Consider the following 17,941-nt stretch of genomic DNA (forward strand, 5'->3'; position numbering starts at 1 on the left):
TTAAAACAAATTTTGATATATATTTTCTATAAAAATTTAAAAAATACCAACTCAGGATTTAATACCTGTGATCTTGGTCCCCTCTTTGGTCTCAGCAGGAACACCAATACCATATTCATTCTCGCCTGTCACTCTGAAGTAGTAGACTTCTCCCTCCTGCAGGTCTGCCACCTTGTATGTCAGTCTGTGGCATGTGTCAGTCAATCTAGTCCAGCCTTTCTTGCTCGCCTCACGGTAATCAATAAGGTAATTCTTGACTGGTCCTCCTCCCTCAATCTCAGGAGTATCCCAGGTTATAGTAGCAGAGGTCTTTGTGACTTCCTTGACCTCTATATGACTAGGAGGCCCAGGTGAGTCCAAAACACGGACAGTGAGCGTCAAGGAGGAGGTACCAGCTACATTGGATAGAGTGACAGTGTATTTTCCAGAGTCATTCCGAGTTGCTTTTTCTAAGGTGATGGAAGTAAAGGTATCTGTGGTGTCAATTACAGCGCGAACTCTAAGGTCTACATCAGGCTTAGCCCAAGTAACACTAGGGATGGGTTTGCCTTTGAAAGGAACTTTCATTGTGAAAGAGCTTCCATCCTTTACAATAAGAGTCTTTCTCATTTCATTGCTAACATCAAAGGTTGGCTCCTCCTCTCTTTCTTTGGCAACTTGTTTGTCTGACTCAGGACTGGGCTCACTCACTCCAATTTTGTTAATGGATTTGACAACAAACACATATTCAGTTCCAGGTGATAATCCCACCACTGTAAATTCTGTGTTTTTGGTGTTCTGTACTCCAACAATCCATTCATCATCTAATGTCTTCCTGTATTCTACTCTGTAACCAGTCACAGGTGCTCCACCATCAAAAAGTGGCTTATTCCATGACAGGGTGACTGTAGTCTTTGTGGAGTCAATTATCCTAGGCTTAGCTGGAGGTGAGGGTAAAAACTGTGGGTCTTCTGCCCTGGTGAGTGGGCAAGGAGTGCTAGGAGCACTGAGGCCAGCAGCATTCTCTGCAAAAACTCTGTATTCGTACTCACAGCCCTCGCGAAGGTGTGAAGCTTTCACTCTAAGGTCATAAACAGGTTTCTTGTTGACACGGCACCAGCGGAGGCCAGTCTTCTCTCGCTTCTCAATTACATAGCCAGCAATACTGCTGCCACCATCAGAAACAGGTCTTTCCCAGCAAATGGTCATTGCCTCACTTGTAACAGAGGTGACCTGGACATTAGTGGGAGCTGACGGGACAGTGAATGGATCAGTGGCCTTTGTTGGCTCACTCTCCAGGCTTTCACCATCTCCATATTTGTTGACTCCCCTAACTCGGAAGATGTACTCATTTCCTTTGAGCAGTTTAGTCACTTTGCAGGTAGTTGCCTTCATGTCACCATAGACAAGAGTCCAGGCAAGACGACTGGTCTCACGTTTCTCAACAATGTAGTGCATAATTTCAGCACCACCATTTTCCTGAGGTGGTCCCCATGACAGGGTGCATTTCTCTGCTGTGAGACCAGAAACTGTTAAAGGTCCTGATGCAGGTCCAGGTCTGTCCAGAACCTTACAGTTGATAGCCACAGATCTGGTTCCAGCTACATTGTGCAGAGTAAGAACATACTGTCCAGAGTCCCTTCTGATAGCATCTTTGACAATGAGCGTGGTTGTGAAGTTAGTGGATGTGATTTCACATCTAGCCTTGGCCTCAATCTCCTTTCCATCCTTAGACCATGAAACAACTGGGAGTGGACGCCCAGTAATTTCGGCATCAATTCTAATGATTTCTCCAGCCTTAATGACAACCAACTGTCTGAATTTATCTTCCAGTATAATGGTGGGAGGATCTACATCATCTTTGACAGTGACGGGTCCAGTGCTTTCTGAAGGAGCACTCAATTGCTCTGCAGAATTTTTAGCAATAACACGGAAATCATATCGGACATCTTCTGTGAGACCAGTGACATCGAAGTAAGTGTCTTGAACATTGGTGAAGTTGCATTTCAGCCAGCGACCATTGGGAAGCTCTTGACGCTCAACAATGTAGCCAGTAATTTTTGCACTGCCATCATATTCAGGTCTTTCCCAAAAAAGAGAAACTGAATTTCTAGTGATGTTTGTGACTCTAAGGTTATGTGGAGATTCACATGGATCCCTGGCTGCCACAGGGTCACTTGCCCTAGTGCATGGACCAATTCCAGCAATATTCTCAGCATACACTCTGAACTGATACAACAGACCTTCTTCCATTCCTGTCATCTTAAACTGGTTCTCAGTCACCAGACCTCTGTTGACCTTGGTCCACAAGATGCTGCTTTGGTCTTTGCTTTCAATGTGATAACCAATAACAGGACTTCCACCATCACTTGCAGGTCTGCCCCATACCACGAGCATCCCAGTTTTGGTGGCATGGACAACATGAAGTTGGGTTGGAGGGCCAGGAGGCTCAAATGGATACTGAGCAACAACAGGAGCAGAATCTATGGCAGGACTCTTCCCATAACGGTTCTCAGCTGCAATGCGGAACTGGTACTCTGTCCCCTGAGTAAGTCGAGAAACCTTTATTGATGTTCTGGCCACTGTGGCTGACACGATTTGCCATGTTGTAGTAGTAGTGTCTCTCTTCTCAACTACATAGTTGTTAATCTGACAACCACCATCATAGGTTGGAGGATCCCAAGACAGAGAAATAAAGTCAGCGCTCACCTCATCAACCTTAATGTTACTAGGTGGTCCAGGTTTATCCAGGATTATAACAGAGATTTCAGCTGACTTGGTACCAACTGAGTTAGTCAGGGTAATCACATACTTCCCTACATCCTCCTTCGTGGCATCCTTGATGACAATCTTAGATGAGGTTTTTGAATTGAGAACATTTACCCTGGTTGTCTGCTTAAGCACTTGGCCATCCTTCTTCCAGCACACCTCAGACTGTGGTCTGCTTTTGAAGGGAACGTCAATCTTCAAATCATCTCCTGCTTTTACACTGTATGTGGTGAATAACAGGTTGATGATGGGCTCCATCGTGATGTCCCTTACCACCACAGGAGTAGCCAGAGGCTTAGCATCGCTTCTACCCTTATCATTCACAGCAGTTACCCTGAAGGAGTATTCCTCTCCAGTTGTGAGTCCATCAATGGTAGCTTCAAGTGCTTTGACTTCACTGCACACCGTCCATTTGTCATCTCCCTTGGGCTGCATCTCCACAATATAGTTTGTAATCTTACTGCCTCCATCATGATCAGGTTTCTCCCAAGAGAGTGTAACAGCATGACGAGTAATGTCAACAACCACAATCTTACCAGGAGGCAGAGGAGGCTCAGACACCTTAACTTGATCTGTGGATGCAGGCAGACCTACTCCGAGTTCATTCACAGCTAACACACGGAAATAGTATCGGCCTCCTTCCTGCAGGTCTGAAATAATGTAGGAGTTTCTGACGCAGTTAGTGCAAACACTGGTGAAAGCCATTCTCTTCTGTTCTCTCTTCTCCACTATATAATGTGATATCTTAGCCCCACCATCAATTAGAGGAGGCTCCCAGGAGAGAGAGACAGAATTTCTTTTAACATCCTTAACTCCGAGGTTAGTAGGAGCACTAGGAGAATCCAGAACTCTGACGTTGATAAAGGCTGATTTAGAGCCACTGAGGTTTTCAAGGGTCAGCACATATTTGCCAGTGTCAAATCTGTCAACATTCTCAATTACCAGCATTGTGTAAGAGCTTGTGACTTCTATCTGGGCACGTTCATTTAGAGTGCCATCAGCCTTTGACCATCTGACTTCAGGCTCAGGCTTCCCTCTGGTTGTCACAAACAGACGCAAGGTAGCAGAGGCACGGACGTTGACCATCTTTCTTAGGTCACAATCTAGTTCAATTTCAGGAGCCTCCAGCTTCTCTGCAGCAATCACAGAACAAGGCAAATCTACATGTTCTCCTACTCCCTCACAATTAACAGCACTTATGCGGAAGTTGTATTCCGCATTCTCCTTAAGTTTCTTTACTGTGTAGTTAGTGGCTTGGACGCCAGTGTGTGGTGTGCTAATGATCCATTCATCATCTGTTGCCTCTTTCATTTCAATAATATACCCAGTGATCTGTGCACCACCATCATATATAGGCCTGGACCATGAAAGGGAAACTGTGGTACTTGAATGGTCAGTGACCTTTGGATTATTTGGGGGTCCAGGTGGATAAGTGGCATCACAGGCCTTGATGTACGGAGTTGGTGCACTAGGCTTTCCTACACCAGCAGCATTTTCAGCCGAAACCCTGAATTCATATGAGTGGCCCTCTGTGAGAGCAGTGCATCTGAATCGCAGGTCATTCAGCCTCTTCTTGTTGCATTTACTCCATCTGATACCATCTTTATCACGTTTTTCAAGGACATATCCCTCAATCTCTGCACCTCCATTATCATTGGGCCTCTCCCAGGAAAGCACCATGGAGTCCCTAGTGATGGCACCGACCTCAAGGTTTGAGGGGGCACTGGGAGTGGTGAAAGGGTTACGAGCAACAACAGCTTCTGATTCTAAAGGCTCGCCAACACCATATTTATTTACAGCAGTAACTCGAAAGATATATTCATTGCCAGGCAATAGTTTTGTGATTTTGTGGCTGATTGCCTGAATCTTGGGCTCAACCATAGTCCATGACAAACGACTAGTCTCTCTCTTCTCAATGATATAGTGAGAGATGCCAGCTCCTCCGTCATGTGAGGGATGATTCCAATGCAGATAACATTTCTCAGCTGTGACCCCTTTGACTTCTAGAGGTCCATCTGGAGGCCCAGGTCTATCCAGAACTTTGACATTAACTGGGATCATCTTGACTCCTCCCACATTAATAAGCTTGAGGACAAAGTGGCCACCATCCACTCTGATGCAATCCTTGACTGTCAGGATGGTACGTGTGAGGGTAGTCTTGATTTCCATTCTTGGTGTGGCTTTGTCAATCTCTTTTCCATCCTTTAACCAAATGACCTCAGGCAAAGGTTTTCCAGTATAGTCAGCATCAATGACAAATGTCTCACCTGCGTGAACAATAGTCATATCCTTGAATTTCGAATCCATGGTGGCTGCTGGAGCCTCAATTTCATCTTTGGCAGTAATTTCCCCTGTGCTCTGAGAGGGTTGGCTCAAAATCCCAGCACCATTTCTGGCAATGACCCTGAACTCATACACACAGTCTTCAGTCAGACCAGTAAGTGTAAATTGTGTATCAATGATGTTAGTGAAGCTGGCCTTCATCCAGCGGGTGTCTGGGTGCTTCCTTCTCTCAATCACATAGCCAGTAATTGCACTCCCTCCATCATACTGGGGCTTGGTCCACTGGAGTGTCACATGGTTTCTGGTGATTTCAATAGGCTCAGGAGTTCCTGGTGAGTCACAAGGGTCCCTTGCTACTGTGCTCTCAGACAGCTTGCTAGCTGGGCTGAGACCAGCAATGTTTTCAGCATAAACCCTGAATTCATACTCAATACCTTCTTCAAGTTCTGTAGTTCTGAAACGTGTGTCTGGGATTAGAAGCTTGTTTAATTTAGTCCACAAGAGGCTATTCTTTTCTTTTCTCTCAAGGTGATAGCCAAGAATTGGACTGCCCCCATTGTTGGTAGGAGGTTTCCACTCAATGACCATGCTATCCTTGGTTACAGAAGAAATGACTGGTGTTCCTGGGGCCACAGGCTCACTAAATGGATACTGAGCAATAACAGCAGGAGAGACAATTGCAGAACTCTTCCCGTATCTATTTTCAGCTGACACTCTGAATTGATATTCAACACCAGTCTTCAACTTGGTGACTTTGATGGTTGTCCTGGCAATAGTAGCAGAAACAATCTGCCATGCTGTGGTGGTAGTATCTCTCTTCTCCACGATGTAATTATTGATGGGACAGCCTCCGGTATACTCTGGTGGCTCCCAAGAGAGAGTGACATAATTAGAGCTCACCTCTTCTATCTTTACAGGGCCCGTGGGTGGCCCAGGCTTATCAAGAATAATAACAGTAATCTCCTCTGTAGCTGTTCCAATGCTACTGGTGGCTGTGACAGTGTATTTGCCAGAGTCCTCCTTATTTGCATCTTTGATGTACAGCTTAGTGCATGACAATGTGCTGGAAACATTAATTCTTGTTGTCTCTTTAAGAGCTTGTCCATCCTTCTTCCATTCAACCTTGGGAACAGGTCGTCCAATCACTGGAATCTCAATCTTCAAATCCTCACCGTGCTGTAAACTATAAGTGTTAAATTGAATCTTGAATTTGGGTTCAATGGTTATATCTTTAGCAGTGACTGGCGCAGCCAAAGGTCTAGGGTCACTCTTGCCCTTCTCATTGAAGGCTAAGATTCTAAATAGGTACTCATGTCCTGCACTGAGGCCTGTGACAGTGCCTTCACAAGTTTTGCATGTGGCAGCTACCACCCATTCTTCTGAGCCAACAGGCTGCATCTCAATGTAGTAACCAATGATTCTGCTACCTCCATCATGATCTGGCTTCTCCCAGGAGAGTGAAGCAGTTGTTTTTGTCACTTCGGTCAATGTGACCTTACCCACAGGCAGGGGGGGCTCAGATGTTTTTACTGATTCTTCTGTCTCAGCTGGCTGTCCCACACCAAACTCATTCTCTGCTAAGACTCTGAAATAATATATAGTTCCCTCTGTCAGGCCAGTTATACGATAGCTTGTCTTTGTGCACTTGTTGTCCACATTAGAGTAAACCTTCCTTGTGGACTCCCTCTTTTCAACAAGGTAATTCTTGATTCTTGCACCACCATCAATAAGAGGAGGCTCCCAGGTCAGAGTCACACTTTCCCTCTTGATGTCTGTTACTGTTAGGTTTAAAGGAGCCCCTGGAGTGTCTAGCACCTTAACGGAAACAAAAGCTGATTTGGTGCCAGCACTATTTTCTAAATTGAGCACGTACTTTCCAGCATCATATTTGTCACAGATTTCAATTGAGAGCTGTGTGTAATCTTCACCAGTCTCAACTTGAACTTTACTGGGTAACTCTCCATCCTCTTTGGCCCAGTTTATCTCAGGAGTAGGACGGCCTTTGAATGGAATGCAGACTCTCATCGAGCCTCCTGCACGGACAACTATTCCCTTCCTGAGCTCTGAATCCAGAATCACTTCTGGAGGGTCAATCTTATCCATAGGTTTGACGACTCCCTGAATCTCAGTGGGCTCACCAACACCCACCTTGTTGATGGCACAAATGCGGACTTTGTATTCTTGGTGTTCAATCAACTTTTTGATAGTAAACTTGGTAGCATTGACTCCACAAGGTGGGGTGCATATGGCCCATTCCTCCTCATCAGCCTTGGTTATTTCCACAGCGTAGCCTTGAATCTCACAGCCACCATCATAGATAGGTCTGTGCCAAGCCAGACTAATGGAGTCTCTAGTAGTGTCTACCACATGAACATTGGTGGGACAGCCTGGCTCGAAGGTGGGGTCACATGCCTTAAGATAGGTTGTCGATGGACTTGGCTGGCCCACTCCAGCTGCATTCTCAGCAGATATCCTGAATTCATATTCATGGTCCTCAGTCAGTCCTGTTACTCTGAAACGCAAGTCTGTCACTCTGCGTTTGTTGCACTTGGTCCACCTCACTCCTGCTCTGTCTCTCTTCTCAACAATGTAGCCAACAATGTCACTGCCTCCTGATGTCTCAGGACGATTCCAACATACAGTCATAGAATCCCTGGTGATATTTGTGATCTCAAGATCCTGAGGTGCTCCAGGTGGAACAAATGGATTTCTCATGATAACTGGTGCTGATTCAAGCGGCTCACCTGTGCCATATTTGTTGACAGCCATGACTCTGAAGATGTACTCATTTCCCTTCAGTAGTTTTGTAACTTTAAACATGGTAGCTTTACAATCACTGCAGACCACAGTCCATGCCAAGCGGCTAGTTTCTCTTTTCTGAATGATGTAGTGAGAAATGCTGGCGCCTCCGTCATGCCTGGGTGGCAGCCACGACAGTGAGCATTTTTCCTCAGTAACATTGCTGATAGTAAGAGGTCCTTCTGAAGGCCCTGGTCTGTCCAGAACCTTCACACTGAAGGGGATAGTCTTACTTCCTGCCACATTTGTGAGAACCAGAGTATACTGTCCACCATCAACTCTGATAGCATCCTTTACAACAAGCAAAGCTTTAAAATCTGTGTTTCTGATCTCCGCTCTTGCTGAGTTTTCAACTTCAAGATTCCCCTTGAACCACTGAGCAGTTGGAATAGGCTTTCCTTCCACACTGGCCTCAAGATTGAATGTCTCTCCTGCATTTATAACAATGGTCTGGTTGTACATAGGATCTGTCTCACTCTTAGGTGGGACAACTTCATCCTTAGCAGTTATGGATCCTGTGCTCTCAGAGGGCTTGCTAACGGCACCTGCAGCATTCTTTGCAATTACTCTGAAGTCATATTTGCTATCTTCTGTGAGGCCAGTAACTGTGAATTCGTGTTCAATGATGTTTGTGAAGCTAGCCTTCATCCATTTTCCTTCAGGAAGATCACGTTTCTCTACTAGATAACCTGTAACTAAACTCCCACCATCGTACGCCGGGGGGTTCCACTTGAGTTTCACTGAGTGCCTGGTCACAATCACAGCCTCAGGACGGCTAGGAGGATCACATGGATCACGGGCAACATAAACCTCAGACACTTTGCTACATTCACCAATGCCAACAATGTTCTCTGCATAGACTCTATACTCATACTCTATGCCTTCCTCGAGTGGAGTAGATTTGAATCTACAATCTTGGATGAGCATTTTGTTTATCTTTGTCCAGAGGATACTGTTCCTTTCTTTTCTTTCCAGATGGTAGCCCAAGATGGCACTGCCACCATCACTTGGGGGTTTATGCCACTCAACTACCATGTAGTCTTTAGTGTATGAAGAAACAAATGGTGTTCCTGGTGGTCCTGGCTCCTGGAATGGATACTGTGCCACAACAGGCTGTGAATCAATTGCATAGCTCTTTCCATATCTATTTTCAGCATAAATTCTGAACTGGTACTCAGTGCCTGTCTTCAGATTGCTGACTTTTAGAGTGGTTCTAGCCACAGTGGCAGACACAACCGACCAGTTTGTTGTGGTTGTGTCTCTCTTCTCCACCACATAGTTTGAGATTGGACAACCACCTGTGTATGTAGGAGGTTCCCAGCTGAGGGTGATACTCTCAGCACTGATATCCTCCAACTTTACAGGGCCTGTGGGTGGGCCTGGTTTGTCCAAGGTGATCACCTCTACAGTGGCATCCTTTGAACCAAGGTCATTGGAGACACTGATAGTGTACATACCTCCATCTTCTCTGGTAGCATCCTTTATGGTAAGAGTGGTAGTTTGTGCTGAGTCGGTGACATTGACTCTGGTAGTCTGCTTAAGGGCTACGCCATCTTTGGTCCAGGTGATAATTGGTTTAGGGTGACCAGCGACCGGGACCTCTAACTTGAGGTCATACCCCACCTGGACACTGTAAGAACTTGCCTTGGGTCTAACAGCAGGTTCAATAACAAGGTCCTTTGCTACAACAGAATGAGCCAACTGTCGTGGGTCACTTTTGCCCTTGTCATTTACAGCAACAACTCTGAACTGGTACTCCTCTCCCTTGAGAAGGTTTGTCACTAATGTTTCCAGTGCTTTCACACTAGCACATATAGACCAAGCTTCACTGTCCTTGGGAGCTAGTTCAACTTCATAGTGGGTGATTCTACTACCACCGTCATGCAGAGGCTTTTCCCAAGTTAAAGTTACAGTGCTGTGAGTAACATCAACAACACTGACCTTGCCAGGTGGCTGAGGTTTCTCAGATATCTTAACTGGTTCTATAGTTTTAGCAGGGAGACCCACACCATATTCATTCTCAGCCAATACTCTAAAGAAAAAGATTCCACCCTCTGGAAGAGGTTCAACTTTCCATGACATCTTGTTGCATGTAGTGATGGGAGAGTACACTTTCCTGGTGCTCTCACGCTTTTCAACAATATAGTGCTTAATCTTTGAGCCACCATCCAGATGTGGAGGCTCCCATGTGAGAGTGACAGAATTCTTGGTAATCTCTTTCACCACGAAGTTAGTTGGTGGACTAGGGGAGTCCAGCACTCTGACACTTATGAAGACTGATTTTACTCCACTAGCATTCTCAGCAGTCAGGGTGTACTTGCCACTATCAAATCTGTCAACATTCTCAATGACAAGTGATGCATAGCTGCCTGTATTGTCAATCTGAGCAGTCTCCTTAATCTCACCATCAGCCTTGCCCCATTTCACCTCTGGAGCTGGACGACCCCTTACAGGAACAAACAATCTGAGCGTACTTGCTGCTCTGATGTTGATCATCTTTCTCATATCTGCATCAAGATCAAGATCAGGTGCTTCAAGTTTCTCCTCCAAAAGAATTTTTCCAGGAACATCAGCATGCTCACCAACACCAACCTTGTTGATTGCACACACTCTAAATTGGTACTCATGCTTTTCAAGAAGTTTTTTCACAGTATATTTTGTGTCCATGATTCCAGTTGGTGGAGTACACATAAACCACTCATCAGATGCACCATTACATGCCTCTACAATGTAAGACTGAACCTCGCAGCCACCGTCATAGATGGGTTTGCCCCATGTTAGGGAAACAGTGGATCTAGATGTGTCTACCACCTTGGGGTTGTTTGGTGGGCCTGGTTTGAAGACAGGATCCAGTGCTTTGTAGTACACTGTTGGTGCACTAGGCATGCCAACACCTGCAGCATTCTCAGCAGCAACTCTGAATTCATAGCTATGGTTTTCAAGAAGCCCGGTAACTCTAAAGCGCAGCTCACTAATATTGCGCTTGTTGCATCTAGTCCATCGCACACCATCCTTGTCACGTTTCTCAACAATGTATCCCTGGATTGGGCTGCCACCATCATTAGTTGGTCTCTCCCAGGTCACCACCATAGAGTCTTTGGTGATTGTGGAAACTTCCACATTTGTTGGTGGGTTGGGAGTGACAAATGGATTCCTGGCAACCATTGGCTCAGATTCCAGTGGCTCTCCAACTCCATATTTGTTAACAGGAATCACTCTGAAAATATATTCATTACCAGGAAGTAATTTGGTGATCTTCAAGTTCAGTGTCTGAACTTTTGGTTCAACTACAGTCCAAACCAATCTGCTGGTTTCCCTCCTCTCAACAATATAATGGGAAACATCACTTCCTCCATCTTGCAAGGGAGGTTTCCAGGAAATTGAGCATTTTTCATTAGTGACACCATAAATGGATATAGGGCCTTCGGGTGCACCAGGTCTATCTAAAACCTTAACATTAATGTTAACAGATTTCTCTCCTCCAACATTCTTTACTAGAAGTATGTACTGACCTCCATCAACACGGATGGCTTCTTTAACAACAAGACAAGCTGTAAAATCTGTGTTCTTAAGCTCTAAGCGAGCTGCTTCGGTGATCTCCTGGCCCTCTTTCAGCCAATGAATTGTGGGTACAGGTTTACCGTAAACAGCAGCCTCAAGTTTAAATGTCTCTCCAGCATTAACTACCACAGTTTGAGAGTATTTAGCTTCCAAGTCAATTTTGGGTGGATCCACCTCATCCTTGGCAGTGATGGCTCCAGTAGAATCAGATGGCTGGCTAAAAACACCTGCTGCATTTTTGGCAATGACACGGAATTCATAAGTCTGATTCTCAATAAGTCCTGTGACAACAAATTCTGTTTCAGTGATGTTAGTGAAACTGGCCTTCATCCAGCGACCAGCTCCCTCCTTCTTCTCAATAACATAACCTGTGATCTTGATTCCACCATCATATTGGGGTTTTGTCCATCTTAGTGTCACTTGGTTTCGTGTTACAATGACAGCTTCTGGTTTTCCTGGTCTGTCACAAGGATCTCGGGCAACTTGTATTTCACTCACTTTGCTGGCTTTGCTGAGGCCAACAATGTTCTCAGCATAAACTCTGAACTCATATTCAATACCCTCCTCCAGGCCAATAACCTTGGATCTAGTTTCTGGGACAAGTTGTTTGTTCTGTTTCACCCACAATATATTGTTTCTCTCTTTTAGCTCTAAATGGTATCCCAAAATCTTGCTTCCACCATCATTGCTGGGTTTTTCCCATACAACCACCATACTTTCCTTGGTGGTTGACTGAACGGTAACAGAACGTGGTGAACTAGGAACCTCAAAAGGATACTGAGCAACAATAGTATCAGATAACAGGGCTGAAGATTTGCCATATCTGTTCTCTGCAGCAATCCTGAATTGGTACTCAGATCCAGTTTTCAGACGTGCTGCCTTGATAGTGGTTCTGGCTACTGTAGCTGACACAATCTGCCAGTTAGTGGTAGATGTGTCTCTCTTCTCAACGATGTAATTATTGATGGCACAACCGCCATCATACTGAGGTGGATCCCAGGACAGGATCACGCTATCAGCAGTGACCTCATCTAGCTTAATTGGGCCAGTTGGAGGGCCAGGCTTATCTAAAACAATAACACTGATATCTGTAGATGCCTCTCCAGCTGTGTTAGTAAGTTTGACAGTATATGTTCCCACATCATCTCTGCAAGCCTCCTTAATAACCAGGAGAAGATTTTTGTCTGTGGCATCTGCATTCACTCTTGTCGTCTCTTTGAGAGCAACACCATCTTTGAGCCAAGTTGCTGTAGCCTTGGGATGGGCAGCATATGGTACATCTATTTTCAGATCATCCCCTGCTAGCACACTAAATGTGCTGAAAAGAAGTTTGAAGGTTGGTGAGATGACCAGATCCTTGGCAACCACAGGCACATTGAGAGGGCGGGGGTCACTGACTCCCTTTTCATTAATGGCTGAAATACGGAATGTATACTCCTCTCCCTGTGTAAGGCCAGTAACATGAGCTTCATTGCTTTTTACAACCATAACCTGGGTCCACTTCTCACTGCCTTTTCCCTGCATCTCAACTATATAGCCAGTGATTCTGCTTCCACCGTCATGGTCAGGCTTTTCCCAACTTAATGTGACACTTTTGCTGGTAACTTCACGGAGAGACACTTTGCCTGGGGGAAGAGGCCTCTCTGATGCTTTAATTGGTTCAAGAGTCTCTACTGGGAGGCCAATGCCATATTCATTCTCAGCCAAAATTCTAAAGAAGTACATCTTTCCCTCCTCTAGGTCTCCAACTTTCCAACTTGACTTATGGCAGCTGGCACACACAGTTGAATAAGCCTTTCTGGTTGATTCACGCTTCTCCACGATGTAATTGCGGACTCTGGAACCACCATCAATGACAGGAGCATCCCAAGCAAGAGAAACTGAATCTCTAGTGACCTCCCTGACAATCAGATTCTGAGGTGCTCCAGGACTGTCTAGCACTCTGACATTAACAAAGGCTGTCTTACTTCCTGAGGCATTCTCTACAGTCACAATGTATTTACCCCCATCAAATCTGTCAACATTCTCTACCTGAAGAGTGGTGAATGATGAGGTGATTTCAATGTTAGCTTTATCTAGAGATTCCCCATGCTCTCTAGACCATTTTATTTCAGGTGCTGGTCTTCCCTTGATAGGCACAAAAAGTCTGAGTGTGCTGCAGGCTCTGATGCAGACCACCTTACGTAGTTCTGCTCCAAGTTCAATTTCTGGAGGAACTAGTCTGTCTTCAGACTTGGGTGTTCCAGGAACAGCTGCAGGCTCTCCCACTCCTTCACAATTAGTTGCAGAAATATTGATTTTATACTCTTGGTTTTCCCTCAAATTGGTGATGGTGAAAGAAGTGGCAGTCCAACCATTCTTGGGAGTGTGAATTGTCCATTCATCCTCCTCAGGCAGGCAGGTCTCCACTATGTAACCAGTGATTTCTGAACCACCATCATAGACAGGCTTGTTCCATGCAAGTGTGATAGAAGACTTGGTTGTGTCCAGCACTCTGGGGTTCCCTGGAGGTCCAGGTTGGAAGATGGTGTCAATGGCTTTGTAGAATGGACTGGAAGGACTGGGCTGACTTAGCCCAGCATTATTCTCAGCAAGAACTCTGAATTCATATTCATGCCCTGGTGTGAGGCCTGAGACTTTGAATCGCAAGTCAGTTACAGTCCTCTTGTTGCACTTCACCCAGCGCAGGCCAGTTTTGTCCCGTCTTTCAATTATGTATGTGTTTATTCTACTGCCACCATCATGTTCAGGGCGATCCCAGCAGACAACCATAGAGTCCTTGGTGATTATGGTGACTTCAGGCTGCTGTGGTGGGTCACTGGGTACATAGGGGTTGGCACAGATGACAGGTTCCGACTCCACAGGTTCACCCACACCATACTTGTTAACAGCCATAACTCTGAAAATGTATTCATTGCCCTTTAGAAGCTTGGTGACCTTGAACCTATTAGCTTGAAGGTCTGTGGCTACATTTGTCCAAGCCAACCTGCTGGTCTCTCGTCTCTGAATGATAAAGTACTCAATCTTGGCACCACCATCATGTGTTGGATGGAGCCAATTAAGGACACATTTCTCAGCAGTGACATCTGTTACAGTGAGGGAGTTGGGAGGTCCTGGTCTATCTAACACCTTGACATTGTATATGAACTTAGCAAAGCCACCAGGATTGCTGGCAATCAAAGTGAAAGCACCACCATCCCTCCTGAGCGAATCTTTGTTTGTTAAAGTTGTGTGGAACTCGGATGTTTTTATCTCAATTTTGGCTGTATCCTCAAGCTCCTTTCCTTCTTTGGTCCATACCAGAGATGGGATTGGCCTTCCAGTTACACTGGCTTCCAGCTTGAATACCTCTCCTGCCATGACAACAACAGTGCTGCTATATGATGCATCTACATCAAGCCGGGGCTCTTCAATGTCATCTCTGCACAAGATTGCTTCAGATGACTGGGATGGAGCACTAACAGCACCAGCTGAGTTCCTAGCAAACACACGGAATTCATAGGTTGCATCTTCAGTTAGACCACTGACTGTGTAGATAGTTTCCAGAATGTTGTTGAAGTTTGCTTTGAGCCAACGTCCATTGGGCATCTCCCTCCTCTCTACAGTGTATCCAGTAATAGAAAATCCTCCATCTCCCTCTGGCTTGGTCCATGACAAGGTCACTTCATGCCTAGTAATATTTAGTGCTACTGGCCTGCCTGGTGGATCAACTGGGTCCAAAGCATACATGGGCTCAGAGGGTTTGCTGGCTTTGCTGAGACCAGCCATATTTTCAGCAATAACACGGTGTTCATATGCAATTCCATCAATAAGGCCCGTTGATTTAAACAGATTTCCAACAACAAGGGCTTTGCTGATCCTCTGCCACAGAATACTGTTTTTCTCTTTCCTTTCCACATGATAGCCCAGAATGGCACTACCTCCATCAGAGGATGGCTCATTCCAACTAAGGGTCATAGCATCCTTGTTGAAAGAGGTGACCACGGGAGTGCCAGGCTGGCTTGGTACATCAAATGGATAGACAGCTACCACTGGTTCAGAGATAATGCTTGGTCCAATCCCATATCTGTTCTGGGCCTTGATGCGGAACTGATACTGAGTTCCTGTAGTGAGTCTGGCTGCCTTAAATGTGGTGCGGATGACTGTAGCTGCCAGCTCTACCCATGAAGTACCAGTGGTCTCCCGCATCTCAACAATATAGTTGTTAATAGGAACGCCTCCATCATTTTCTGGTGGGTCCCAGGACATCAGCACATAATCACATGAAATTTCTTCCAGCTTAATAGGACCAGTTGGAGGTCCAGGAATGTCATGAACCAGGATTGTGATTGTCTCTGTCATTGCCCCCAGCATGTTTTTACCAGTCATAGAATACTGGCCTCCATCTTTCTTTTTTATCTCATTGATGTTGAGAATAGTTGATGTTGGTGTGGTTTCAATGTTGAGTCTTTGTGTCTCCTTGAGCACTGTATCTCCTTTCTTCCATGAAACCACAGGCCTTGGTTTGCCCAACACTGGAATCTCCACCTTCAACCGATCTCCTGCCTTAGCAATGATCGTTTTCTGGTAGACCCCACGCAGGTCAAATGAAGGAGCAGAAGTCTGCTCTTTGATAACAGCTGGTCTGCTCTCACGGGGATCACTCCTGCCTGATGCATTGACTGCCATTATACGGAAGGTATATTCAGCACCCTCAATTAGATCTGTAACAGTATAATCCAGAGCCTTAATGGTGGCCACATGGACCCACTGATCAGTGTCCTTCTTTTGAGCCTCAATGACATACCCAGTGATCAAGCTGCCACCATCATGCAAAGGCTTGGTCCATGCAAGGCTGGCACTATCAGAGGTAACATCGGTGACATACAAATTTTCTGGGGCAGAGGGGGCCTGGGATACCCTGATTGGCTCTGGGGTTTCAGCTGGCTCACCCACACCCAGGTCATTCTCAGCTGAGACACGGAAATAGTAGTAAGCTCCCTCCTCGAGGTCTGGAATCTTGAAGGAACACTTCTGCCATGTGGTGCTAAGCACTGTGTAGGCCTTCTTAGTGGCTGCTCTTTTCTCAATAATGTAGTTACGAATCTTAGAACCACCGTCAATAATGGGAATTTCCCACTGTAGGGTGATGCTGTTCTTTGTGATCTCTCTAGGTTTGAGATTGACTGGTGGTCCCGGTGTATCCAGAACTTTCACATTAACAAACCCAGTCTTCTTTCCAGCAACATTCTCTAGACAAAGGTGGTATTTTCCAGCATCATATCTTGTGCAGTCAGGAATAACCAGAAGAGTGTACGACTCTGTGTTGTCAATATGTGCACGTGTTTTCAGGTTAGTATCATCTTTACTCCATGTGACTTCAGGGACAGGACGGCCCTTGATAGGAACAAACATACGGATTGAAGCACGAACTCTAACTACCAGAGTTCTTCTGAGTTCAGCATCCAGCTCAAAGTCTGGCAACATCTCCTGGTCCACCAATTCAGTCACTTTCTCAACCTCTGCAGGCTCGCCTATTCCCTCAGAGTTTACAGCACTAACCCTGAAGTGGTATTTGCCTCCTTTTTGTAGTTTACCAATCACGTATTCTGAAGCTTTCAGTGGGTACTGTGTCTCTGTCTCCCAATCATCATGTCCTTCCTTTTTATATTCAACAATGTAGCCCTCTACTTCAAGACCACCATCATAGTGGGGTCGGCCCCAGGTGAATGTGGCTGAGGTTTTGGTGGTTTCTGTAATTCTAGGGTTGGATGGGGGACCGGGTGGATCTAATAAACACAAAAACAAAATATGGTAACAAAGTTAATATAGGTAATTATTAGGGGTGCAACGATACACAAAATTCACGGTTCGGTTCGGTTCGATACTTTGGTGTCACGGTTCGATATTTTTTCGATACAAAAAAATGTTCATGCATTTTTAATTTGTCATTTATTAAAATTATAAATATATATTTTAACTCAAAAGTACAGTTTTTAAATTTAACCCTAACCCTTGTGCGTGTTTTTTATTTTGACAGCGAATGCGCACCTGCGGACCACTTATGTGCAGCCCTGGTTATTTAGCTCGTCATATTGCAGCCACAGAAATTCTTTTGTCCATGAAACCATAAAGCTGCACTTTCTTTTTGCCTTATAGTCTGATTTGTCATAACTTCTCCGTTTTGTGGTAAGCTTTTCTTTGGCTGTCACTTCTTCACCCTGACCTGTCTTATTTGGCTCAGCAGAACTGAAATGCTTTTACACGCTCACTCACATAAGCTCAGCGATTCTCTGCGCGATCAACCTCTCACATGTGTAAGCTGCGGGAGATTTCACTTGTCATGTTTGCATAGTAAGCTAACGATTAATAAGACGATGTCAGAGGAATTGGTGCACAAATTATCATCACTCACAGATCAGTGCTGTCGCTCTCTATACACAGTTCGCATGATTGCAAAGTGAAAGCAAAAAAACAAGCGCAAATTCAAACGCGACTTCAATATGTCACATATTGACAGTGGCTCACCGATGCCAATGACATAATTACCCAGCTACATTTCTGAAAGAAT

At 45.2% G+C, this 17,941-nt stretch overlaps 1 protein-coding gene across 30 annotated transcripts in view; it reads right to left on the minus strand.

Annotated features, from left to right (window-relative positions):
• The window catches only part of ttn.2 (titin, tandem duplicate 2), a 226,054-nt gene that overhangs the window by 29,390 nt on the left and 178,723 nt on the right, over positions 1-17,941 (minus strand). For all 30 annotated transcript variants that reach the window (XM_040034145.1, XM_040034143.1, XM_040034160.1 and 27 more), the window contains one exon: positions 66-17,159. In XM_040034145.1, coding sequence (XP_039890079.1) covers positions 66-17,159 — 17,094 coding nt within the window. The remainder of the gene's footprint in view (positions 1-65; positions 17,160-17,941) is intronic.

Source organism: Simochromis diagramma, unplaced genomic scaffold, assembly GCF_900408965.1.
Source record: "Simochromis diagramma unplaced genomic scaffold, fSimDia1.1 OVJJ01000176.1, whole genome shotgun sequence".
Classification (NCBI taxonomy): domain Eukaryota; kingdom Metazoa; phylum Chordata; class Actinopteri; order Cichliformes; family Cichlidae; genus Simochromis; species Simochromis diagramma.